A 13,156-nucleotide genomic window follows, 5' to 3' on the forward strand; every position below is an offset into this window, starting at 1 on the left:
ACTGTAAGGGGGCTTAAGTTTATCTGAGTTTTGGAGAGAAATTTTTATCTAGTAAATACTAATACTCTCTATAGAGCCTTTTCTTTCGATCCTTGATTGATAGCGGTTCATCTTATTCTACTGTAGAAGAGTAGAATGAGAATGGTTTACTGATAGTAAAAATCGGTGTGTTATTTATCAGCGGACGGCATGAGAGGTTGAGATTGTATTGAACATCTGAATATCTTTTATTTAAACAAATTATAGCCTAGTTGACAACGAAGCATTATAGGTAAAAAAGTAAAAACTACAACAATTATTAGAGAATGTTTGATACCAAAATTTACATTCGGTATATGTCACTTTAGCCTCTTTTTAAAATCTAATTGAAATAAATTGAAATTGGTGTGTTTTGTTACCACTTTTTCTGCCTGCAAAAAAACGTTCCTATAGACACTGCTATGTACAAATGTCTTACTGTGTACAAAGATCCTACGTTTCAAATAGAATAAGGATGAAATAATGCAAAATTATTACAAAATAATTTAAACAAGTATTTAGAGGTTTTGAATCTTGACCAAACACTTAAGAAAAACATTATTATTGGTCAGATTACAACACAGGATACATTCTTTAAAACTGTTTTACATTTATATTCAAGATCAAGACTCACAAGCAATCGCGCATATTCTCTTATAGACACCATACTGAATACATGCAATATTACTGATTTTATAAATCTATATCATGGTAATCAGCTTTTAAACTGAAGGATTGAAATACTTGTGCACTATACATAATTACAAATGGGATGGCCAATTACAAGACGTACAAATCAGTTAAGATATTAACGTTCGAGCTGTACCCTGCAGGTGCTATTGACTGTTTGTGCATCTGACAGGTAAGCACGACAAGTAGGACCAATCCTGTTCAAACTCAAATCCAAATGAGTCAGTGTGTTATTCACTGCAAGAGCCTTAGAGAGAAACCCAGCACCAGAAGCACCAATCCAGTTCTCACTCAAATCCAAATGAGTCAATGTGGTATTAACAGTAAGAGCCCTAGAGAGAAAACCAGCACCAGAATCACCAATCCTGTTCGCACTCAAATCCAAATCAGTCACTGTGGTATTCACTGCCAGAGCCTTGGAGAGAAAACCAGCACCAGAATAACGAATCTTGTTCCCTCTTAAATTCAAATAAGTAATTGGGGTCCTTTTATTAACAGTAAGAGCCCTAGAGAGGGAACCCACACCAGAATCACCAATGAGGTTCCCACTCAAATCCAAATGCGTCAATGTGGTATTCACTACGAAAGCCTTGGAAAGAGAACCAGCACCAGAATAACCAATCCCGTTCCCTCTCAAATTCAAATACGTAATTGTGGTATTAACAGTAAGAGCCCTAGAGAGTGGACCAGCACCAGAATCACCAATCCTGTTCCCCTTCAAATCCAAATGAACCAATGCGGTATTCACTGTAAGAGCCTTAGAGAGAAAACCAGCAACAGAATCACCAATCCTATTCCGACTTAAATCCAAATGAGTTACTGTGGTATTCACTGTAAGAGCATCAGAGAGAGAACCAGCACCAGAATCACCAATCCTATTCCGACTTAAATTCAAATGAGTCAATGTGGTATTCACTGTAAGAGCATCAGAGAGAGAACCAGCACCAGAATCACCAATCATGTTATCACTCAAATCCAAATAAGCCAATGTGGTATTCACTACGAGAGCCTTAGAGAGAGAACCAGCACCAGAATAACCAATCCTGTTTAAATGCAAATTCAAATGAGTCAATGTGGTATTCACTGTAAGGGCCTTAGAGAGAGAACCAGCACCAGAACCATCAATTTCGTTCCAGCTTAAATCCAAGTCAGTTAAAGTGGTATTAACCGTAAGCGCATCTGAGAGGAAACCAGAATCACTAATCTCTAATTTTAAAGTTTCAAGGTCAAGGTGGGAACCAAAAGTACGCGCCAATCGAGACTGAAGGTTTTCTTTACAAGTTATACACTCCGTTATACAGTCAAAAGCGAAGCGCACATTTTCGGCTGCAACTTCAAGCTTATTAAAAAGAGTACTGCGACCGCCGCAATTTATATGCTCAGTTATGCTTTTTACAAGACACACGGCGGTTTCTTCGCATTGTGACGTAACAATTCCACTCATGAACAAAAATACTTGTTTAAGTTCAGTTAAATACCTCTTATCAGTCACTTCTGTATCCAAGTCAATTTCTCCGCTGAGAATCTTGGTGGCGAGATAGAAACCAGCGAAGAACTCTTGAAAGCTCTTGTGTAAAAATCCGTAACGCAGGCAGGTTTTCCTTCTACTACCTGCAGCTTGGACTGACAGAAATCCAAACTTGGTTAAAGCAGTTGAATTGCTACCAGATTCGCTTTCTTCAAAATATAGCTCTCCTTTACGTAGAGAAATTAACGCCATAAGCCCCAGACATATTAGCTCTTTCTTGTAAACTTTAATTAGGTCTTCGTTGTTGGTAGCTAAGCCATTCTTCTTATCGTATCTTCTCAAAACACAGAGAACAATTTCAATGTACAATTGAGTCCTGCTCGTCGGAAGATCACCCTCAAAATCTTCCCAGACTACACAAAGTAAAGCTGTGTTTAGAGGATTTGACGTCAGTTCGCCCAAGAAATTAGATCCATAAAGTTTCGTTAGAAGTTTGTCAGCCATAGGTTTGTTGTTTTTAAAGTGCTTGAAGATGAAACTTCGTGCATCTAGATAGGTGAATCCAACAATTTCCCACAGGGTATCACAGATGCGCCTAAATTTCATTCCAACTTCATGTCTAGATGTAAGAATGACGCGACATTCAGGGAGCTCTCTACTTTCAACTAGTTTGATGTACATTGGTAGTTTACTAGGGTCAGCTTCGTCTAAACCATCAAGTGCTAACAAAACTTTGGACTGATTTTCACGAATGAATTTGAAAAAGCTTTCTTTCGATTCTTCGTCAAGATCTTCAGGAAGAATTTGCTCATCGATAGCTTCCCAGATGTTAGATTTGATATCATGGCATTTAAGCAGCAGCAGCAATTCAATGTCGGGAAAAGATTCGTCCCATTCTTCCTGTCTATTCGCCCAGTCATACGCCAGCTTCTGACAGTAGGTTGTCTTTCCCATTCCAGGATCTCCTTCAATCAGAACAGTCCGTGGATTCTGGCATTCTTCATGTGCTTTGAAGATAGCTGTCATGTTGGTGATTTCCTCAGTCAGTGTTCCTCTTGTTTTTTCTCTGTTAACAATCCTGAGCCTTGTGAAAATCTCACTTAGATGAAAGCTGAAATCTTCACACCAAGGAACTGGTAGAACGCGTTCTTCACGGGTTTTGTAGATCTGGCGAATCCTTTCTATGACGTGGGATGGATATGATATATCTAGAAAGCAGAAAATATCAACACGTTCAGCACACTTCCTATTCGAAACTTGATATTGAATGGGGTTAAAGGGAATGTTTTATCTTGTTGCCTCGAGTCACGTGTCTAGACACGTGTCACGCGGATATGTTGGGACCTTTTTGCATTCCTGTATAAAAATTCGATAAACGTAGCCATAACATCAGAAAAATCTAACAACGACAAATGCAAATAACTTGCTTCAGTGCAAATTAAATCGCCACAGTACTGCGTGAAGCGATAAGAGAAGCGTATTTTCAGTACCGGTATTCTAGGATTGCATTTCTATCTGGCCTGATCTGACACGTTTTGATGCACAGTGAGTGCAAGACATAAACAATTAAATTTATTTTAATATAATTATGTTTATTAGTGAACTGGACTCACTACGCTCAGGTATGTGCACTTTGCTCATCTCCAGACTGAGGTAACACACCAGCCTAGCAGTGGACAGCTGTTTCGTCCTCTTTGGGACTCGTCAGCACTGCGTAAGGCATGGTGGTAATGGGAGAAAAGTTCTTATTTCTCCCACCTCAGTGATCCAACACTTGTGGTACACAAGGTGGATCTCTGGAGACGAGCGCACCAGTAGTCTTAGACTACCGTTGAGGATAGGTTAGTTTAACTAACCAAAAAACACCTCAAAAATACGCCGTCCAGGAGCGAGACAATAAAGTAAGCACTTGTAGATACACATACATACATGTATATAGTGTAACCCTGAGGCACATAATATAATTATGTTTATAAGTGAACTGGACTCACTACGCTCAGGTATGTGTACTTTGCTCATCTCCAGACTGCTGACGAGTCCCAAAGAGGACGAAACAGCTGTCCACTGCTAGGCTGGTGTGTTACCTCAGTCTGGAGATGAGCAAAGTGCACATACCTGAGCGTAGTGAGTCCAGTTCACTAATAAACATAATTATATTATGTGCCTCAGGGTTACACTATATACATGTATGTATGTGTATCTACAAGTGCTTACTTTAAATTTATTTTATTTTATTTTATTTTATTTTATGATATGTCATGTCATGTCATGTTATTATTTTTATATTATTTTACCTATATACGATACCCGTGTCCAAGGTCAAACGCTGTTGAGTTAAACTTGAGTTATTTTCACTCATTCTTGAAAAATACGCATTACATGTTATTTCTTAATCCGCTCATTATGAACTTAAAATTTTTCCGATGTTATCGTTGTAAACGTTGTTCTTTTACACTTCCTGTATTTAAGAACACAGTGTTTGCAATTTCAATTAATCAAAAGGGTTTCGAAAACAGCTTTGAAGCTTGTCAGATCATTGGATTGAATTGCATTCCCCTGTTCCCAGAATACCAAATCAACGCAGGAATCTTACATTTGGAATGATTACACGGAAATACCAGAAGCTTCTAAACACGTGACAAGAGGAAAAAAAAGTAAACAAAGATCCGCTACTATTGAGGAGCTTTTCTAAGGTCGATTTTAACCGCCTCACGAAATAGTGAGGTGTTTAATAAAAAGAGCAGTTAGAGAATTCATCCAGGTTCTTGTATCAGAAGAGATAAAAATTGAAAATGAAATAACCACAGAGCATATCAATAGTAAAAATTCCCATTCCCATTGTCTAACTACACGTATAGTCACAGCTCAAAACTCTGAAAACTCACCTTCATCTCCATGTGCTTCCATCACACTCTCCAGTCCATTCATTTTGTCCTTGATGCAGTCCTCGTTTTTCTTCCACTGTTTGAAAAGTTCCTTGTAGTGTTCCTCGGTGAGAGGGTCCATGTTCTGATTCTTCATTTCATCCACGGCGTCTCCATAACCAGCTCCTCTTAGTCTCACCAACATCTCCCGGATGCTCTCCCAGTAGTTCATAAATACTGCATCACTAACAGAGGATTTGTCTTTATGGCCAAACACAGTATTAATGAAATACCTCACACGGGCAATGTCAGCCTCACGACTGCTGTCTGCTGCAAGGGGAGGTGCGTCCCAGCCAGCTGTTGGAGGAGTCAACTTGCACACTGTTCTCAACAGAACCATCAAAAGTGTGGGGTCGAAGCCTTTTGATGACACCGAGGAGGTATGCGCAGGATACAGTTGACCCCACTGTTTGGAACTGAGGATTCCTTGCTTTCGAAGTGATTGCAGTGTCTCATGTACTCGGAAGCCTTTCAAATGTTTCTGAAGGTTTTTTGGTGGAATGATTCTGTCAAATGTTTCTCTCAGGACCCCTGAGCCCACGGTGAACAGAAGCTGACACAACCTGGCATAATTGGATTCCTCTCTGGTAGAGGTAATTTTGGGAACAGTACCTGCAACAGTTAATAAAACAGATACTTGCTGAGTCAAGGAATTGCATTCTACTTTCCTAGGATTTGATGTGAAGTGGTTTGACGTGCGGTGTTATGTGAGGTAAGGTGAGGTGCAGTGGGATGGGGTAGTGTGAGGTACCGGTAAGATAAGGTTGTATAATCTGATACCTTAGACCTTCCGTTCTTTGGTATTATCACCACTGATAGTGATACATGTTTGTAAAACCGCCTGGCGTGATCGTCCATGTGAGGTAGTGTTTGAGGTGACGACCGTTACAAAAAGACAGATTTTTTTCCAGTTTTATCTTCACCCGAACAATCACATTAAACGACCAACCGATACCCCTGGAATCAAACAAGTTACCATAACTGAAAAACAGGACAGGGCTCAATTGTTACCCTGAATGCAATTTGGTACTTTCCTTTGTTTTGGTGTATGTCAATATACAACAATGAATATAAAACAACGGAAAATACCAGACTATATCAAGGGTAAAATTTCAAAAGGCTAGACTAAAACAAATATTCTAAACTTAAAGATTTACAGTACTCTCAAAACCTCAAAAAAGGAACATTTTTAGAAGTAAACACAAAAGGTATTTTATTAGTACCATTGGGCCAGCTTAATGAAAAGGTTAAAGTGATTTAAGTCACATTAAATGACTTCCTGGTGTGGATAGACCAATTTCTGTGTATTCTATGTGGCAATTTTTGAAAGGTGCGAGTTGGACTTTAGGGTCAACAACATTACCAAAAAGGTCATTTAATTAGAGCTCAGCACAGAGTACATTCTGTCTACTCGTAAATCAAATCATTAACAGTTACCTTGATAGTCATTACCAGCTTCAGTCTGTTACTTTCCAGCTAAATGTTGCAATTTTAACAAAATTTTATTAGTTGATATTGTAATCTTGGTAATTTCAAAACTATGTGCCGTACCTGCATGCTGCTCACCAGTCATTCTCTGAATACCCTGTGTGGTAGGTGAGGCTGACAATCCGCTTTTTGTGTGAGATGAGCTTTGGCAATCTATAGAACACGACAACATATACAAAGGTTTTTTTGCGAAAATGTTTTTCTTATTTTTAATTGGGAAGTACCCGTAAAGCAATAGAGATTTTGCATTACCTATCATGTATGAAATCCAGTGGATTTCATTCTTTGGTCAGTTTACATTGGACCCTTCACGTAACGCGCGAAAGCGGAAAACGGCAAAAGTAAGATTAATAAATGGCTAACGTTTTCCTTCTTCTCTTAATATATGCCAGCCAAAAAGTTTGCAATCTACGTTTTTAAACGCAAGTCATCATTTTTTATTGCTGATAAAACAGATGAAAAATTTGTTCAAAACCCTCTACTTTAACTCAAGAAATAAATATAGATTTTTTTCGGTATATGATTTACATATAAATATATAAAAGGTTGTCACTATAATTCATACCTTGGACGATGCTGGTCATCTTGGTAACAAGACCTTGACTTTGTTTTGCCCAGCTGTATTTCTTCTCGTAGGAAGAGCGTAACACTTCAGCTTCCTGAAGTCGCGTCTCTCTGTCTTTGTTCCAGATTTCATTGATTGCTTCAGCCCATACCTTGTCATCCTCGGAATCAATCACACACGAGGAACCAAACGGTACCGTATGTAGGGCTTCTCCAAATCCTGAATTCTTGCTTACAAGCACCGGGAGACCAGCTGATAAGGCTTCTAGACCTGTTAAGCCAAATCCTTCTGTTCTAGAAGGCATAAGCACAAGATCCACTTCGCAGAACAATCTTTTCAAATCCTCTCGGCTTTGCAGGAAGCTTCTTACTGCCAGGCGGCTCGCAGGAATGCCACACTCAAGCAGACGCTTCGCTATGTCCTCGTGCTTTCCTTCAGGGGCACCAACAAAAACAAGATGAGCGTCCTTCAACTGAGCAACTGCTTTGCCTGCAATGTCAAAACCTTTTAACTGAAAATCTTCAGCATCTCCACGGCCAAACACTAAAACGCCACACCGTTTCCTCTCTTCAGCAGCGTGTTCGACATTCACAAAATCGTTAAAGACACCAGGGGTAATGTCAAGAACGGCTTGATCTTTTTTACACCAGCGAAGATATGAGCGAAAGGCCTCGCTCAACTTGGGCCCAACTCCTACGACAGAGTCAGCCATTTCGCAAAGTTCTACTTCTGTTTTGTGCTTGTCTTCACCCTTTGAAATCGGATTTTTGTAGGATTTAAACATTCCTAGTTCCTCTGGGTCTGTGTGGACAACTTGAACCCACTTGCATTTGTGCGACTTTCTGATCAATTGTGCTTGACGACCAAGCTTTACCCCATGGCCAACGATTACATCAATATTCAAATCATCTGGTGGAAAGCTAAGCCACTCTAATTCTTCATAACCAGGCCGCCTTGTTGCTTTGACAACGGTTATGTTGTGACCAAGGGCCGCTCTTTTGTCCTCTTCGCTGCATTGTGGTAAAAAGAAAGTTATTTCCACTTCAGGGCATTTAGCCAACTGTATGGCTAATTCTCTGTTAATGGTCGACAGTCCGCCTTTACTCGACCCCCATTCCGATGCTAGAATTGTCACTTTTAATTTGCTAGCGGAAGAATGTAGCACTTCATGTTCTTGACCATGTTGTGCCATGTTCTTGAGTTTGCTGTAAAGAAGACGTCATGGCATGCCGAGACGCCAAACACCTATCAAAAAAAAAAAAATACGAAACCTTTCAGTGTGTCGACTATGGTTTTGCATATTGAATAATTTGAGTTCGGGAGCGCGCGCCTTTTGTTAACCAAACATAAAGATAAACTAAAACTGCAAAGCCAAAGTAACTCCGGATTGCTTTTCCAGCAACGTAAGAAAACCAATCTATGTTGTATACGTACATTATTAATGTGGTTCAAAGAACAAAATACCAACCGTCCGCATCATTTAATGCAATATGGTTTGAAAAGGCATACCTTTTCAGCTTTTTGATGCTATCTTGCCTGTCGTACTCACTAAACCGATGAAAAACGGCGTTTGTTTTACAAAAACAGACATTTTCGAAAATGCCTTCTAAAATATAAAATTCTTTATCGTAACCCTTTCGTTAAGTATGGATGAGTGAAAGCGTTGACTTTAATAGCTAGAAAATGCTGAAATAGCTTCAAGTCTCAATCTAAGGCTTTTAATCAGTAAATTGGCCAATCTCGTCCCCAGAGCATGCCTTTATTTTGGTCACCACTACGGCCAACGCTTGACCAGTTCCAAGACACCTTTTTAAGCCAATTTTTAGCCTCGTCAGCATGTACAAATACAAAAGAATTTGAACTGCAAAGGGCAACAAACACAAAAATTAAAGAAAAGTAGACAGCATGAAAAAGGTCGACATGTATTTGCAAGTCCGCGATTCGTGGGCTTCCGCTCTCAGCCTCCTTCCCAGTCGTCCCAGACTTCCTCCGCCTACCTGCACAACGCGAATTGGCCTGGGGACGAGGCTTAGCAGTTGTAATCTGGTTGGCTGATAATCCAAAATGAGCACCGTGCGCATGTTTAAAAAACGAAACTGGCCATGGGCAAAATCTGCGTTCTTAGTGCTGACAAAAATGTTAGCGGACTCTGGAAACGAGATTATAAATTGACGGCAGGTTCTTCCCTTTTATACATGCGAAGTCAATACCGAAGCAGTTCAATTTAGTTTAGTTGTTTTGAAGCATTTTCAGTGTGTACAAGGGAAACGATGCACGTTTCGAAAACCACAGTGTGCACGCGACAATAAAAAGCAAGTGACTTTTGCCAGCAGACAATAGTTCTTGCAAACAGATGACCAAAAATTGTCATAAAAAATAAATAAACTACGTGTATATAATGTATCTAACGAAAGTCTGAAATGGAAAAAAGTTTATTCAAGAATTGAAAGACAAGAAAGGTTGCTTGAAACGAACAGTATCAACGTGAAGGATGCGCATGAGTTCATTTGTCGCTGACCGTATTTCAGCTGGCTGACAGAGTAACTTGTATTAAAACAAGCTAAAAGTAAAAAATAAATGTTCATGAACTGTTTGAACACCGACTATGTTATTTTTTTAATTTTTAAGTGAATGGAGTGTTAAAAGTGAGCCGTGTTAATTATTTCGCAACTGTATGACGTGTTGACATTCAATTAGACGAGTCACGCTACGCCAACTATGTATACATTAGCACACGTTCGTGCTCTTTTGTTTTCCTTTTCTAATTTTTTCAAAGATGTAAATTACATTGTGTTGTTTCGCATGGCGGTTAATGAGCGGCTGTGAAAGAGCAACTAATTACACTGAATCCCGATTTCTTGAACCTGCAAGTGAAACGAAAAACTGGTTCGAGCAATCGGGAGTTTGAAAAATAAGGGGTAACAATTGCAGCGCTGTTCGACTTAGTGAAGCAAATCCAAAGGATACGGCTTTCGGTTCGAGTTATCGGCAGGTACAAGATATCGAGCATTCGAGAAATCGGGATTCTACTGTAATAACAAAATAGAGAGCAAACTGTTTGTGATTTTCGTCTGTCTTTAGCCTCACAATTCCTTCGCGGTAATCAAATCATAGTTGGGAGAGGGGTCCAAAACAGAAGCCGGAAGATGCAGCCATGCATCAGTGGCTGTTAATTGTGTTTGACTCTAAACAATTCTTAAAACTTCACAACTATGAGCCCTAGATTGTTTTAGAAAATTTTGTAAGGATCGCTAATGTATTAAAAAGGCTAAAAAGGCCTTCTTTCCCATGGAGAAAGGGTTTTGTTTGCACATTTCGCATTTATTTGGCGCGCTGAAAGATTTAACGCTACTGACACCAACTCTGTATACATTAGAATACGTTCGTGCTCTTTTGTCTTTCTTCTTCTGTTAAGCAGTGTGGTATTTAACAAAATTACTTGTACTCAGCTTCACTCAGGCTAGTTCTTAAAAAGTTATAACCATTTGAGTTTGTCATGTACTGTTAGGTTATGAATGGGTGTAGAATGTGCTTGACAAAACCCGTACTCTGACAGTTAACAAATGGTATCATTTACATAAAATATAGCAAATTAAATTTTCACGACTCCATGAGCATTTCACTTCATTAACATTTGATGAACCTTTATCAATTTTTCTAGTAAATTATCTATTATTTAGTATTTAGAAATCATATGTAGCTATCTTCCTTTGAATAAAATTGTAGTTTCGCAGTACTCTCCGCACTCTTAGCAGCCATAGTCGCTTGAATGATCATCAAGAGCCTCGGTCGGCACACTGATGTCGTCCATTCGAATTGTAGTAAAACAAATATTTTGCAATGATTAAATCACGCCACTGTGATAAGTCAGTAAAATGCTTTTCTCTGGCCAAAGATGTTGTAAATTACATTGTGTTTATTTCGATGAGTATCGAATGAGTTACAAATATATCGGTTTCGGGGCTGCAGAGGAATATAAATGGAATAAGAATAACAAAAATCTTTGCAGTGGAATGGCCCTGGTTTTCGAGAATAACGGAAAAATGGAAGCGATGTTTCCTTTGGAAAAGTCGGCGACATTTCTCTGGAATAATGTATTTTTTCTTGACTGTAATCAGAAGGGAATAATGGAAATTTGAGAGCAGAAATAATGGAACAATGAACACCACATTATTCATCGTCACGGTTAATGATCGGTAGTAAGGGAGCAACTAATTACAAATATGAAAACAAACTAAACTGTGAGTTTCGTCTGTCTGTAGCTTCAAAGTTCATTCGTGATTGTCAGATACATAAGCCGCTAGATGCAGTATCAAGAGCTATCAGTGGCTTTTAAAGAATCTACTAAAACTTTACAACTGAGCAGTAGCAGTAAATTGTTTTGGAGATTCTTGTATGGATTCAAATGCGATGGCTAATGTAAAACGTACAATGGCTTTCTTCACTTGGAGAACGGGTTTATAGAAATGGTTTATAGTTTATAGAAATGAAAACACAGCCGCTGTGATACCACGAGAATGCTGGGTAATAGAGGCAACATTACTTTAAAGAAACAGAAGTCTACGATCAAGTGTCACCGTTATACCAAATGCACCCAAATGGAATTACTTTTAAAACCAGAGAACTAAGTTAAATTACCATGAAACACCTATAGATATCAAGAAACATACCTGCAACGGCATTCACGAAAGTCCAAAGAGCAGTAACTGTCGAAGACAGCTTTTTATACACTGACAAGTTCAAAATGAAAGTGGAAGTTAAACTAAAGTTAGAAGACGCGTCGCGGGGAACGGACCATTAGGGCGGATGACGTCATCGTCCTGTCTCCTTGGCAATAAGAGGTGTCACGCTATGTTATTTTGGGTGCTTCCAGCTTCACTCTCGCGCTATTATTCTCACCCTTCACCGCTCACGCAAAACAAGACATGCTCGCAAGCTAGTTCACTTAGGAAGAACTAAGGCACTTTTGAAGATCTAATCTTTTTCATTTCTGCGCTTTTCATTTTTTTTTTATCTCCATTGATACTTGCAACCACCTGATCTGATAGGCTACGATATAACAGGAATATGATTCAAACTTGGATTTCAAGTGACGAGCATGATCGAATGGGGGCAAAAATCAACCCCCCAAAAATCGCATGCCGAATTTCTGATCCTGATATAACACAAAGAAAAACAAACATTAGAAACACGTTTGTTTGTACTTTATTCGCAAAACAATCCCTACTTAACTCAAGCCACCCCCTCAAAAAATACTTGTCAAATTTCCTTCCCAAAAAATTTCCGGACTCAAACCCCCCAAAAACCCTTCGATCATCTCCGCCACTTAAAATCCGGAGTACCCCCCCCCCCCCCGGGGATTCAAAAAACAAATATCTAGGTAAACCAGTCTTTGGAAACTCCTGCAAGTCGTACGGTGTGCCATATGATAGGAAACCACGAATCGATAAAACGGAAGGACAACTACGGATTACGAGATGAGTTGAGGTGTGTATCAGTGCATGAAATGTAGCAGATGGGGAGGACCTGCAGCACACCACCCTGTGTGCATGGTCATGAGTAAGTGATGTTATATGTGTTAATAGATATTAAGAATATATTTTTCAATCACCGCGGTATCTAAAAAAATATTTCTATGATATGAACAAGTTCCTAAAGTACAACGGCCCAGGTACAAAATAACGATCAGCGCATGTTTAAAGATGTCCGTGTAAGGTCACAGGGCGTGGCTACCCTGCGTCCCCGCCTCCTACCTGAAGTAGGTTTGACCTTCAGTCAAGAAAGCGACCCTATAGTGAAGAAGGGAAAAGAGCTATTGCTCACAGTCTAACTTAATTTTAACGTGAACATGCAGTCTACGTATGACTCTTTAAGAATTGACGTTTTAAGCGGTAAAGGAACGAGGCATTTTCTGGATAGCATTTTTGAGCCCTTCTTTGGGTATAGTGCAAGAAATGTAATCCCCTTCAAAAGGTACGAGTAACCGCGTTCCCAAGGTGTTCT

The 13,156-nt window shown here is 39.4% G+C and overlaps 3 protein-coding genes across 3 annotated transcripts in view; all 3 read right to left on the reverse strand.

The window, feature by feature from the left end:
• The window catches only part of LOC144648164 (uncharacterized), a 148,685-nt gene that overhangs the window by 118,570 nt on the left and 16,959 nt on the right, over nucleotides 1–13,156 (reverse strand). The window lies entirely within an intron of this gene.
• The window catches only part of LOC144651416 (uncharacterized), a 146,910-nt gene that overhangs the window by 76,761 nt on the left and 56,993 nt on the right, over nucleotides 1–13,156 (reverse strand). The window lies entirely within an intron of this gene.
• LOC144651413 (uncharacterized) lies at nucleotides 222–11,933 on the reverse strand. The gene is made up of 5 exons (XM_078511344.1): nucleotides 11,824–11,933; nucleotides 7,154–8,398; nucleotides 6,652–6,741; nucleotides 5,062–5,712; nucleotides 222–3,384 (listed from the first exon to the last, which is right to left on the reverse strand). Exons 2-5 carry the CDS (start codon nucleotides 8,343–8,345, stop codon nucleotides 827–829), a joined length of 4,491 nt encoding a protein of 1,496 aa, XP_078367470.1. The 5' UTR covers nucleotides 8,346–8,398; nucleotides 11,824–11,933; the 3' UTR covers nucleotides 222–826.

This window comes from Oculina patagonica, chromosome 4 (assembly GCF_052425735.1).
Source record: "Oculina patagonica isolate OP01 chromosome 4, crgOcupat, whole genome shotgun sequence".
Classification (NCBI taxonomy): domain Eukaryota; kingdom Metazoa; phylum Cnidaria; class Anthozoa; order Scleractinia; family Oculinidae; genus Oculina; species Oculina patagonica.

Bases quoted from the DNA above. Each gene is read 5' to 3' on its own strand.
- LOC144651413 (XM_078511344.1), bottom strand. From the start codon at position 8,345: ATGGCACAACATGGTCAAGAACATGAAGTGCTACATTCTTCCGCTAGC. The intron at 5,713-6,651 runs GTACGGCACATA...TAACTGTTGCAG, and splicing joins GACTGGTGAGCAGCATGCAG to GTACTGTTCCCAAAATTACC. The intron at 3,385-5,061 runs GTGAGTTTTCAG...TCTGCTTTCTAG, and splicing joins GGAAGCACATGGAGATGAAG to ATATATCATATCCATCCCAC.